Source organism: Lampris incognitus, chromosome 18 (assembly GCF_029633865.1).
Source record: "Lampris incognitus isolate fLamInc1 chromosome 18, fLamInc1.hap2, whole genome shotgun sequence".
Classification (NCBI taxonomy): domain Eukaryota; kingdom Metazoa; phylum Chordata; class Actinopteri; order Lampriformes; family Lampridae; genus Lampris; species Lampris incognitus.
In genome coordinates this window covers 24,583,724-24,597,144 of record NC_079228.1, presented here as the reverse complement: position 1 = coordinate 24,597,144, position 13,421 = coordinate 24,583,724, and the positions used below count along the sequence as shown (strand labels likewise).

Here is a 13,421-nt window from a genome sequence, read left to right as displayed (position 1 = left end):
GGTAGTCTGCAGCCCTCCCCCAGAACCACAAAGGGGGTGGAGCAGCGACCGAGATGGCTCAGAAGAGTGGGGTAATTGGCCGGATACAAATGGGGAGAAAAAAATCCCCCTCAAAAAAACAAAAGAGAGGCATGAGAAAGCATCAGCTTGGTAAAATGAAGAAATGATGACAATTTGATGTTGTGCACCAAATATCTCCTTCATCTCACAGCACTGAATATTAAACCCATATAAGCACAGGTGGTTAGCCGTTAGCTAGGAACAGTTTGCATATGGAGGGCAGCCTGTGGCAGAAAAACTCCTGATGTGCCACTTTGTACCAATTTGGATTACAGGAGAAACCTTGTCAGACCCTCCCGAAGCCTATTTGCTGTAAACCTTTCCTTCCCTCACCTTTGGCGTGCTGAGCTCTTCTGAAAATCTGCACGGGGGGCACAAGAGGTTGGAAGGGCGGCGGCGGCGGGGTGAGAGTTAGCGTAGATCAGAGAACGTGTGCGGAAATAAGGGAGTTGTTTGTCGGCGTACGTCTGTGTTGTGTATCGGGCGTTCATGTGCATGCAGCCAAAACAACTGTGCTGCAAACGAGGCAATCGCGCGTACCAAACCAAATGCAGCAATGCTGTCAAAGAAGCTCTCCCATGTGTAAAGTCAGCGACCATTAATAAAAGATGCAAAATGGACAGCAGGAGTTTTACAGTACACAGCCAGCTAGCTGTAGGACAGTTTACAGTAACAGACAGAGAGGGAGAAAACATCAAAAAAGTTATGGAGGGGGGTGTTATCTAGAGGACATACAAGTAGGAAGAGTAAAGCCCCTTTCACACTGGCCCAAAAACCAGCAAAAAAAACCCTTTAATGTCCTCCTTTGGTCAATGTAAAAAGTGGATGTTAGCGGGGTTTTTTTGGCCAGTGTGAAAGGGATATTAGAGGGATGTAAGGTGAGAGAGAAAGTAGATGGATGGACCACACCATGATCCTTACATGCACATCTTCATCAAATGCTGGCCTCACATCTTGATCAGCTCGTGATCGGTTTTCTTCTTCATCTTTTTTTTTTCCCAATTGTATTTGGTGTCCCCTGTGCTCCTAAGTTGAGGCCCTAAGAGGAAACCCTGATTTTCTAAAAAGCGCTGTTATGAATACATCAGACCTGACTTGACAATGAGAGAGAGCGAGAGAGAGAGACACACACACAGACACAGACACAGAGAGAGAGAGAGAGACAGAGAGAACATAGGGTGGAAAGTGAGAGTGCCAGAGAATCCTTAGGCTCTCTGTCATTTAAGAGTATTCTAAACAGAGACAAAAACAGAGATGGGCCACACAAACCGCACCCACCCATACACCCACCCACCCACACACACACACACACACGTGCATTTATACACACAATGACCAACCACAGCATATCCAGAGGTACAATTTCACAGACCTTAATTACAGCGGGGTGTAGCATTTCTTATTGGATCTGCCAAAATCTCAACTTGTCTATATATTCACACAAATGCAGTGTTAGGGTGTACACACACACACACACACACACACACACACACACACACGTGCATGTGGAAATGCATGTACACACACACGCGAACAAACACATGCACAAACCCACTCAAATTTATGTAAATTGCACACAAAGAAGGAAGCGGTAACGACAAGGCAATGTGGGCCTTGAGGCCATCTACTGACGTCTGACAGTTGATGAAACCCATTTTGTTTTATGTTCTGATGCTGATTGAGTTTTTCCAATATGCACTGAACTCTTTCACAGGAAATATCATATTTACATGCGTGTCACAGCAAAACAGACTTTCACATTTTAGATTGGCAGGGTGCTGCTGATGCACGAGGGCCTTTCAGACGGTCAGGCTGCAAAGACCCATTTCTCAAACGGTGCCCTTTAACTTTCTCTGTGCACAGATCTTGTTTTTAACGCTGGCCGGATGCAGCGGCTGTTTAAATCTCTCTCTGCTCCAGACCCGTGATAGTGTTTCTACTTATCAGCATGCTGTGCGCATCCAGGTTGTGAGATCTGAGGACTCTCCCTCTCTCCCTCTCCCTCCTCTGCATCAACCTTGAGTCCCCCTCGAGAAGGGTCATGAATAAAGTCCACTGGTTCTGATACCAACCAGCCTTCATACACCAAGGCCGTTGTCATAGGAACCATTTAAGACATACGGAGAAGTACAGCATTTTGCCATTACCCCCACCAGTTCAACAACACACATACCCCCCCCCCACCCAAACACACACACACACACACGTCTTGCAAAGAATCTGCGTTCAGTAGATGGTAGTCTTGTAATTAGTCACTGCTAACAATTAATGATGCACAAAATCAACATGTAAAAGCAAATCTGCAGATCTACAAAACTGGGCACACATCATACCTCACAAACAGGGACGTCACTAAACTCTAGCTAAAGCTCTCAGCCCTTTCCCAGGATCACCATGCTGTCTGCATGCGGCTGAGTCAGACGGGGAGGGAAAGATAGAGAGCGAGCGACAGAGAGGCAAGAGAGAGAGAGAGAGTGCATTTGTGGATTGCAAGTGAAGCCCCTACCCGTCCTGTTTCCTCTCCTCTCGAATCTTTTCACACGCAAGCTTCCTCATTTACATTCACTGTACAATGCACGTTTCACCTCCCTTTCGGAGAGAATTCTCTAAAGTGAGGGGAAACTAGGCCATTAGGCTGCGGCACAGCCTCTGTCATGCTTCAAGTAACCATTCTCTTCTGATGCTCTGTCCTTTCACTGTCTCTGTGTGTCACAATCTCTTTGTCTCTCTCTAGTACATCTCTTCTCATCCTTTCTTCTTTCTCGGGCCTCACATTGCCCGTACTCAGGGACCTGGAAAGGAACTACCTAACTAAGTAACTACCTAACTAAGTAACTAAGGAACTACCTAACTAAGTAACTACCTAACTCATTCATTCGCTCACTAACTCACTCACAGCAAGGCCCTAAAAGTTTAAATCTGTTGAGTGAGGCTTAAAAAGGACAATTGGGGGGGAAAAATGTAACAATTTCCGGTACTGAGTAAATAATGAACAAATCACTCAACAACTCAGCCCCCTTCCGAGTTCCCCACAGATGGCTCGTACCATATTACCGCCTACCTTTTGTTGCTTGCAGCAGCTCTGTTGAAATTTCCCCCTATAAACCCTATACTATGCCTGCTGATCGCATATACTAGGAGTGTACTCGGCACAGATTCCTTGCTTGCACGAACTCACCAGTGGGACTTCCCATCTAAGAAACCTTGTCCCTGCTTTCTCCGATCTTTTTTTCTTGCTCCTCTCCTAGCCTTGACTACCATAATGTCTTACCCCCCACCACCACCACCACCACCAACCCATCCCCACCTTACTGGTCTATGTTTCTTCCCTCTGTTTCACTGCACACTCTCTTAATGCCAATGCTCATTCTGTCATTCACACTCACTGACAAACAAACACACACACACACACACACACACACACATATATATATATATATATATATATATATATATATATATATATATATATATATATACACACACATACATACAGTTGCAGATGAATACACATCCATTACCAACATTCTACACCATTGATCTGTCTACTGTGTCCAGGTTCCCTCATCCTTATCTCCCTTCCCCCCGCTCCTCCTCCTCCTATTCCCGGCGTTGCCGTCTTGTCCGGGTCCCTCAGGGCTAATCTGCCTGCAGACCAGATGCACAGGCTCATTAACCTGGCAGAAGCCTCTAAGAGCCTTGCTGTCTGCGACACACAGCAAAAGACATGTACACACACACACACACACACACACACACACACACGCCCCGCATGCATAGGCCCATAGAAGATGCAGCGGCAGTCACTCACAAACCAACAGTGATGCACGCACCCGTAACCGTGCACTCCCACGGCCACATGTGCACGGTGACACGGTCGAATGTGCCGACAGGCAAAAAGGCTGAAGAGAGAGAGAAAAACAAAGGGTGAGCCTTAAGAGGGTGGGTGGAGCAGAGGGGAGGACAGGGAAAGAGAGGAGCTAAGACAGCATGTCAGACAGGTAGAGCAGGGATGGGTGTGTTGCTAGTTGGCCGCAACTTGGTTTTTCAGAAACCTTGTTCCTGCAGTTAGTTTATTGTCCCATCTTTCCATTTCACTCTGCTTGTTTTCATTCCACAGTGCTCATATTATCCCCAAGAAATCCCCTCGTTCCCTCGTTGGGACTGAGCAAGATGAACAGAGCGTTGGACACAAACCACATCCAACACCCCGAAACCCCTGATTTACCTCACTCGTTTCCTTACCTCCCCCACGTCCCCCCTTCACACCTTTCTCTCCAAGGCCACAAAACCCTTTTTTTTTCTGCAACACTGAGCGAGCGAGAATGAAAAAAGCGCTTCATACAAAAGAGAGGGGAAAAAAATCATCCAGCTTTTTCTGTTTTTCTTTCAAACGGCTGCTGTATCTCACACTGCCTTCCTTTTCCCATTCATACCCTCACACCCTTAGACCCACATCCAAATCTACCGCTATACACCACATGGGACCCGCCCCGAACCCTCCCACCCCTCGCTATCCCTCGCTTCTCTCCATCCCACACCCCTCGCCCACCCATGTGTCTGTGTAGCAGGCTGTGTGGAATAAATGAGCTCATTCATGCGCCGTTTGAGCAGGGACGCTGTCCCATCCCCTCGCCGCCTGGCCCAATGTAAACAAGCCTAAGGTAGCTGGTTATAGCCGTAGCCAGGGCTGTGCTTGGATGAGAACCGCTACCTAACTGCCGTTCCCCGGGCAAATTCGATTTGAAAAGTCATATTGTGCAGCTGCAAGACTACCCGACTTCGGTTACTTACAGCACTCCTTTAAGTGCGGCTGGCACCACTTCCAACGCTCACCCCGCTGTAGAAATGGCTCACATTTTTGAGACTAATCGTTCAGCTTTACTAATGCCAGGAGAGCTGTACTGGTCCACAAAGAGGAATACAGAGTTTGGGGGCGGGGGGGGGGGCTCTTTCCACTAAACAAATGGGGTGTGGATGGTGCAAAATAAGAAGAAGACTGAAGCAAAGCGAAGGTGATAGAGGTGAAGACCAGGGCAGGATCACACCAGGAAGTTTCAGAACTTCAGATGACTCAGGAAGGGCCTCGATTTCATGTAGACGTGTTAATAATGCAAAGTATTGAAGCAATTTGAAACAAACTCTGCCATTTATAAATCCACAGCCCTCTAGCAGTTTGTTCCCTGTCCTGTTTGGAGAGTCTGAGCCAGATGAGAGACCGGTTCCCCCGTGGCGTCTGAACAATAAAACAATCTTTGCCTATTTACAGGCTTGCAATGCAACAAAGGCAGTCTTAAGTAATGATATGCGCTCCCAAACTTGTGCTCTGGTCTTCCTCTATTAAACCCGCAGAGGAACGATCATAATTCAACAGATGGCTTGTTCCTGCCCAGACTCCCCTCATTGCCTAAAATCTCTCTCTCTGTCTGTCTCTCTCTCTGCCTGTCTCTCTTTCTCCATCTCTCCGTCTCTCTCTCTGTTGCTCCGTCTCTCTCTCTATCGCTGTCTCTCTTGCTCTGTCTCTTTCTATCTGTCTGTCGGTCTCTCTCTCTCGCTCTGTCACTCTAGCTCTGTCTCTCTCTATCTCTGTCTCTCTTCTCGCTCCGTCTCTCGCTCTCTGTCTGACTCGCCCTCTTTGTCTCTATCTCTGTCTTTCTTGCACTCTCTCTCTTGCTCTCTCTGTCTCTCAGTCTCTCTCCAATTCTGTCTCTCTTGCTCTTACTTTCTCTGTCTGTGTCTCTCCCTTTCTCTCGGTCTCTCACTTTGTCTCTCTGTCTCACTCTCCTTCTCTGGCTCTCTCTCTCTCCATCTCTCTCTCCAATTCTGTCTCTCTTGCTCTTATTTACTCTGTCTCTGTCACTCTCTCTCTCTCTCTCTCTCTCTCTCTCTCTCTCTCTCTCTCTCTCTCTCTCTCGGTCTCTCACTTTGTCTCTCTCTTTCCATTTCTCTCTGTCTCGCGGTCTCCTTCCGTCACTCTCGGTCTCTATCTCTGGATCTTCTGCAGATGGCTCTCATTGTTCATCTCTGAATATATGGAGATAGACTTGATAAAAAGGAGCGCTGTTCTGTTCTTTGCTGAGAATTTGTTAAGAATAATAATGAGACTGTGGAAAAAAGACGTAACAGGACATTTTTTTGTTGTTCCCTGACAACGATGTAATTACTGTACGGTGTAAACGGTAGAAATAACTCCCTATAAACCCCCCCCCCCAAAAAAAAAACAAAACCCATAAAAAAACTAGGCCTTATTGGAATGCAGTTTCATTAAAACAAATTGTATTGAAATTATAGTTGGGGCGCTAAGTTTCATGGGAAAAACGAGGGTGTGAGATTAAGAAATTTAGTATCTTGCAACTCTTGATTAACAGTACTCGGAGTATCAGTTTTATTCAAGAAACGAACCTTTGTAACAAATTGTGCAGCTTCTGAAGACTTAAATCTGCATCTGAGGTCTTTGATCATGCAAGGCAACTGCCAAACTCTAAAACCCCAAACACTCAATTTGTACAGCTATAAAAGAAGGAAAAATAACCAGTTAAGCACAAAAAGTAGCAATGACATTGCTTGGGGAAAATCGGAGACTTTTAACAGGACCTATAAAACTCTCTGCAAAGTCCCCAAAAAGGAGCCAGTAAAATGGGGGGGGGGGTCAGGACTGTAATTTCTTCATTGAAAACGAACGCCAGCTACTACTTTACATGACATCAGTATCTATAAATCACTTATCAGAAGCTGCCTCGACCCCTGTCTCAACTCCCAATATAACATCACCTCATTAACACCGTCCCAGTGGACCAACCTGACCCCAACGTACCTCTCGTACTCCATGTTGTCATGGTCACAGCGGGCATCTTTGTGCTTCTCCCAGTCCTTTCCGTGGCGACATGTTGTCAGTGACACAATGTCCTTCCCGTTGTGGATGTGGTGGAGCGCGTTGCGTGTGTCCGAGCCGATGCCCGTGAGGTAACGCTTCCCTTTGAACATCAGCAGGTACTTCCTACGTGGGGGGATGGTGTTTCTCACGAGCCAGCCCCGTTCTCCACCCTTCTGGGGGTGGTCCTTAGAGAACAGAGGGATGGAGACATCAAAACCTGGCCTGAAGTGTTCTGTGTTGAGGCTGGCTTTAGCCAAGATGGCCTGGCCAATATTAAAGCCCAAGTCCTCTGTGTAGTTGGGCCAGGTGCCCGAGTAGAGGTTGAAGATCAGGTGGTTCCGCCCTTCGTTCCACAGTGGGTAACCACGAATGCGCTCGTCCACATTGGGTACGAACTGCCCCGACAGCTGGTCTCTGTCCAGGGTATCAATCCCCAACACGAAGAGACATGCTTCGCGGGGGTCCGACGTATAGTACCGCGACTCACCTATAGAGGTCAGGATCTTCCTGTAACTCTCTGACACATGTTCATTTTTCTCCGTGGGGTACACGTACACCCTGAACCCATCCCTTCCCCTCCGGCGGCACCGGGAAAAATCGAAACAGGTCTCCATGCGGCAATGGCTGTCTTTATAGATGCCTGACCAGGCCTGCCGGCGCTGGTGGGGTGACTCGGCCATGCCAGGGTCCATCTGCAGCTCATCCAGGTGGGCATAGCGTGGCAGGAAGGCCCTGTCAGTCCAGTTGGGCCAGGGTCGTACCACCTCACCCCGGTGGCGGGTTAGCAACCGGAGCAGACGCACCTGGACTCCCCCGCCCCAGTAAACGAGGAGCAGCCAGCAGCATGCACACAAGCCCAGCAGAACATACTTCTTACGCGCCTGCATGGGGGCCTGTCACAGTCTCTCTCTCTTCCCTCCCCTCTATCGCTCTATCTCTTACTCTTTCTCTCTCTGTTACACTTCTGTCCTCCACTGCCCCTCAGCTCTCTAGCCTCACAGGGGCCGGAGATTGATTTGTGACGTCTAACAAGGGGGACCCGACAGAGGACGGTGTGTTAACATGGGCATGGCTGCCTCTGAGCGTGGCCCGGTCCAGTTGGCCATGGAGGACGAAGCAACCCGAGATTCTGAATGCACAATCTCACTCTCTCGCCGTCTTCCCCATCTGTTCTCTCCCGATACGTGTGTTAGCCCGCTGCCGGCTGCTCTTAGCCCTGCTGTGTGCGTCTGTTGCGTTGCCCGGGCTGGCTGAGAATGATGATGGGTGATTTCTCCTCTCTCACAGGCCCAGCTCGCCGACTCATGGCGCCTGGCACAGCTGCTGTCTGCAGGGCCCCTCCTGGGGAGAGGTAGACAAACAAGAAAATACAGATCAGTGTACAGCCGGCGTTGCTGCTCTGCAACCAATATCAACACTGAGACAACGTACATGGGGCTCCATCACGAAACCGCGGTCTCAAATGATACCGCAGCAGCTGCTTTTATAACGGCAAGGGAATACGCTTTGTTTGCATAGCTTTAAAATGCCAACAACCATGAGGAGTTCAGAAATATCCTCGGCACCCAGTGCGACCAACACACAAAATACACAGATACACACAAAATGACATGCATGCAAGCATGCACGTGCACACACACACACACACACACACACACACACACTTACTGAAAACCCACACAGTCGATACATATGCAGTACAGTATCCTAAAACACTGATAAAGCAGCCCAGCTGAGCACAGTTTCAGAGACAGCGGCGTACGCAGTAGATGATTTATTTATTTATTTTATTATTCCCCCCCCCTTTTTTTCCCGCCCCAATTGTATCCGGCCGATTACCCCACTCTTACGAGCCGTCCTGGTCACTGCTCCACCCCTCTGCCAATGCGAGGAGGGTTGCAGACTACCATGTGCCTCCTCCGATACATGGGGAGTCACCAACCGTTTCTTTTCACCTGACAGTGAGGAGCTTCGCCAGGGGGATATAGCACATGGGAGGGTCACACTATTCCCGCCGGTTCCCCCTCCCCCCCAAACAGGCACCCCGACCGACCAGAGGAGGTGCTAGTGCAGCGACCAGGACACATACCCACATCCGGCTTTCCACCTGCAGACACGGCCAATTGTGTCTGTAGGGACGCCCGACCAAGCTGGAGGTAACACGGGGATTCGTGTTACCTCTGGCTTGGAGTCAACAGGTGAGCCCCACGTTGGTATAGGCAATGGAATAGACCGCTATGCTACCCGCACGCCTCTACGGTAGAGGATTTAAACGGGTAAAAAAGATTAAAAAAAAACCTTCGCTGAGTCCAGCACTGATAAAATTCTTAAGGAAAATACACACTAAGGGTCTCCCAATGTTGAAGTCCTTCAACGCCGGTTAACTTGCACCCAAGAGTCACCCAGCCGCCATTAGCCACACATCAAAACTATCCCCACCTAAAGCCTGTGTCTCTCAATTTCTCCCTATCTCCCCGTCTCTGTATGGGAAAAATAAATGTAACTGGCAGTTCAATTAAATATGCTGTAATGGGTATTGATGTCCAGTCCCGGGCCAGTGTTGCGTTAACAGTATGCTTAACACGAAGCGGTAGAAAAGATCAGATATTATCTTTCTCTTCGAGTCCTGTTTGGCCAGAACTAGATACGGCTGAGGTGCAGTGGAGGAGAAAATAGGGGAGTGCTTAGTGCCTGAAAGGGAGATTTGGAAAGGTGAAGGAAAAGAGAGCAACCGTCGGCCTCGAAAATGTCCGTTTACCTTAGAGGGCTTAGAGAGAGAAAGCGTTTCTTGTTGTGTTTGAAAACATGCAACGGTTCTTCAACCTTTTTTTTTTTTGGCCAAGCATCCACGTATAACTCCCTAATGCATGGGTGTTTGTGTGCATATATGCATGTGTGCGCACGTGTGTGTGTGTATGTGTGTGTATAAAGAACACCTCACAGTGAAGGCCAGTGTTCCTACTGCCAGTTACCACACAAAGGCAGCTTTCAGGTCTCACCTGCCCTCCCTTCTCTCTCTTTTACTCCCTCTCTCTCCTTATGTCGCTCTATCTCGCAGTCACATTCCTCATTTCTACCGTTTCTCCGCCACCTTCACTGCTTGTTCGGGGATTGTGGTTTACCTACGCAATATCTCCTTTCCCCAGGATGACTCGTGGACAGGGAAGATGTAGTCGTATCTTGCATCTGAACGGCTTTTACCGTTAAAAGACCTTAGGTCTGTGTGTGTATGCATTCACTTTTGCGAGTTGTGTATGGATTTATCAGTGTTTGTGAGCACCTTATGCTTTATGAAGGTGTGGGTTGGCCCCTGTGAGTGTGTGACAAGGGATGTGCAAGGAGCTCTGTGCACCGAATGTCTTTGTATGCTTAATTTTTTTTCTTTCGTATGCAAACACGCAAACGTCTGCGGTGCGCCAAAAATCCTGTCCACACAAGCAGTTCTTTAAAAAAATAAATAAAATAAAATCCCCGTCCTAACGAAAACGCAAAATCACATGCTACTCATCACAATGAATGGACTGTCAAGAGCATGCCAAACCAACAGGTGGCGATATAACCCTAAAGCCATGTTGGCCAATCAGAAGCCGGAAAAAAAACAACAACGAGCCCAAAACTCTGTTTTCCCCGTCTACACATGACCACTGAAAACAGCTTCTGAAAAGCTTCACCCTGGAAGAAGTTCTCCAAACAGTCCGTTTTCAGTGACCTAAAACGTAGGTTGCATGTGGACGAAAGGCCAAAACACGTAGAAAAAGCTATGTTTTCAAAAACACCCATGTACGAGTGGACTAGTGGACTAGGTATTAGTCTGCACTTTGGATCACAGTAGTGTCTGCAAGCAAGATTGTACTCATGTCGGCATTCGGGTGGCGTGGCGGTCTATTCCGTTGCCTACCAACACGGGGATCGGCGGTTCGAATCCCTGTGTTACCTTCGGCTTGGATGGGTGTCCCTCCAGACACAACTGGCCCTGTCTGCGGGTGGGAAGCCAGATGTGGGTACATGTCCTGGTCACTGCATTAATGCCTCATCTGGTCAGTCGGTGCGCCTGTTCGGGGGGGGGGGGGCTGGGGGGAATAGCGTGATCCTCCCACGTGCTGCGTCCCCCTGGTCAAACTCCTCACTGTCAGGTGAAAAGAAGCAGCTAGCGACTCCACATGTATCGGAGGAGACATGTGGTAGTCTGCAGCCCTCCCCGGATCGGCAGAGGGGGTGGAGCAGCGACCGAGATGGCTCGGAAGAGTGGGGTAATTGGCTGGATACAATTGGGGAGAAAAAAAGGGGGGGGGGGTAAAAAAAAACCCTCCGTGTTTCCCGTCTACACGTCAACACTGAAAACGGTTTCTGGAGATCTTCACCCTGGAAGAAGTTTTCCACAAGGCCCATTTCCAGTGATCTAAAACGTAGTTTGCATGTGGATGAAAGGCCAAAATGCATAGAAAAAGCTATGTTTTCAAAAGTACTCATGCTCGTGTGGACCAGGTATTAGTCTGCATTTTGGAACTCAGTTGTGTCTGCAAACAAGATGGTAAATGGACTGCAGTTATACAGCGCTTTTCTAGTCTACCCACCACCCAAAGTGCTTTACAGTGTATTCCTCACATCCACCCATTCACACACTGATGGAGGCTGTCATGCAAGGCACCAACCCGCTCATCAGAAGCAGTTAGGGATTCGGTGTCTTGCTCAATGACACTTCAACACGCTCTCTGCAGGAGCCGGGGATCGAACCAGCAACCTTCTGATTACCAGACGACCCACTCCACCTCCTGAGCCATGCCGCCCCAAGATTGTGCTCGTGTGTGCAGCCAAATCCTAATATGGTATTCGGCAAAGCACAAATAGTGAGTTTTTTTTTTACAAATATTTATTTCATACAAATATTTAAAAGAAAATATTTATTTGTCGAATATTTGTCGAATTCAGGCTGTCTACTCTCCCTGGTGGTGGGTGGCTGTCTGGCATCCTCCACCCTTCCACTTCTCTGAGTGCGACTGTAGCAGCAGATGCAGCAAAGCCAACCGAGGTGTGGAGAAACAGACACGGGGGATCCCATTACATACTCCTCATCAATAATTCACTGGCTCCTTTAGTTAAGACATTGATTTTCCTTCCTTTATTTCGTTCATTCTTTATGTCCCCCTGCCACCAATGCGTTGAACTGGAACTCAATCTTCCTCGGGATACACTCCGGTGGGTAAAGGGGAGATTTGCACCAGCGCCATCCCCGTGATTTGTGACTCGGCCCAATAATTGATGATGATTGCGGGGAGGCGTAATAGAAAAGTGATGGACTATGTCATCATGACGGTGGCGACGATGACGGGCACGAGGATTGACGGGCACGAGGATTTTATTCCTTTCCCTTATCTAACATCTGGATCCGAGCCATTTTGCGCAAACAGGCCATTCTTTACCGCCTTTCTCCTTCCGTCGAGCACCCTCCGTCATCTGTTGCAGGATAAAAAGCGAGTAAATAAATGACAGTCCACGGCAGATATTCATGCATTCATCAGGGTGTGTTAAGGTTCTCTCCATTACTCTGGCGACACAAACATCAGCGGCCGAGAGGAGGAAGAGGAATCCCTCTTACTTGGGAGGGCTTTTTCACTCCTTGACACCGTTCGGGTACAAAAAAAAACTCTCGCTACAAACCCCCACACTCCTCCATCTAGCATCCCACATTGTCATTTAAAGTTATGGCTGCTCACGGAGGGAACCTCCACTGATCTCGAGCCGACAAAAGACACCGACAACATTTTGCTCCCAATCAGACATCGCTGGTTTCAATTTGAGTTGGAAGAAACAAAGAGGACAAAAATCAATGAGGACTACATCATAGGCTCTGACTAACAAAAGCAATGTGCTGTCATTTTTAACTAGGCAACGCTATCTGTTTCCCTTGTTTCATAGTGTTGCCTGTAAATTACAGCCCGGGTTTTTTTTATTTAAATCTTTTTTTTTATAAAAGCCTCTCTCGAATCCTGTTACAATAATTAGAGCCAGCAGCACAAGTCCCCCCACTCCGGCCTATTACTTTGAGTAATACCAAACTGTACTACGGCAGCAGATGGCATTAACCAGAGTGTGGCCATTAGCAATCGGAAGGAGCACCGATGATGAATGTAGGCCAGTAAAAGCTGTGAGGCATGTCTGGGTCCAACCGGGCCTGGCGACATCCTTGGAGCTGTAAATCACCGAGGACATACAGATGTGCGAGTGCAGATGTGCACGCGAGCCCAAGTACATGCATGCACGCACACAGATGCAAGGCAAGTGTGCGAGTATGGTAACACACACATATGCATATGCACACACACACACACACACACACACACACACTGACTTGGATCCGTGCACGTGCATGGGGAGGTGTAAGTGGTGAAAGTAGTCCCTCGGTCACGGGTCAATGATGGATCATTATTGCCAGGTGACAAGCTCTGGAAAGGGCCACAAGGCTCATTGAATAGACGAGCCCGAAGGA

The 13,421-nt window shown here is 48.3% G+C and overlaps 1 protein-coding gene across 3 annotated transcripts in view; it reads right to left on the bottom strand.

Annotated features, from left to right (window-relative positions):
• Positions 1–13,421, bottom strand: part of LOC130128646 (exostosin-1c) — a 94,622-nt gene that overhangs the window by 80,229 nt on the left and 972 nt on the right. For all 3 annotated transcript variants that reach the window (XM_056298315.1, XM_056298314.1, XM_056298316.1), the window contains exon 2: positions 6,875–8,275. In XM_056298315.1, the coding sequence (XP_056154290.1) occupies positions 6,875–7,821 (947 nt within the window). In that variant the 5' untranslated portion in view covers positions 7,822–8,275. The remainder of the gene's footprint in view (positions 1–6,874; positions 8,276–13,421) is intronic.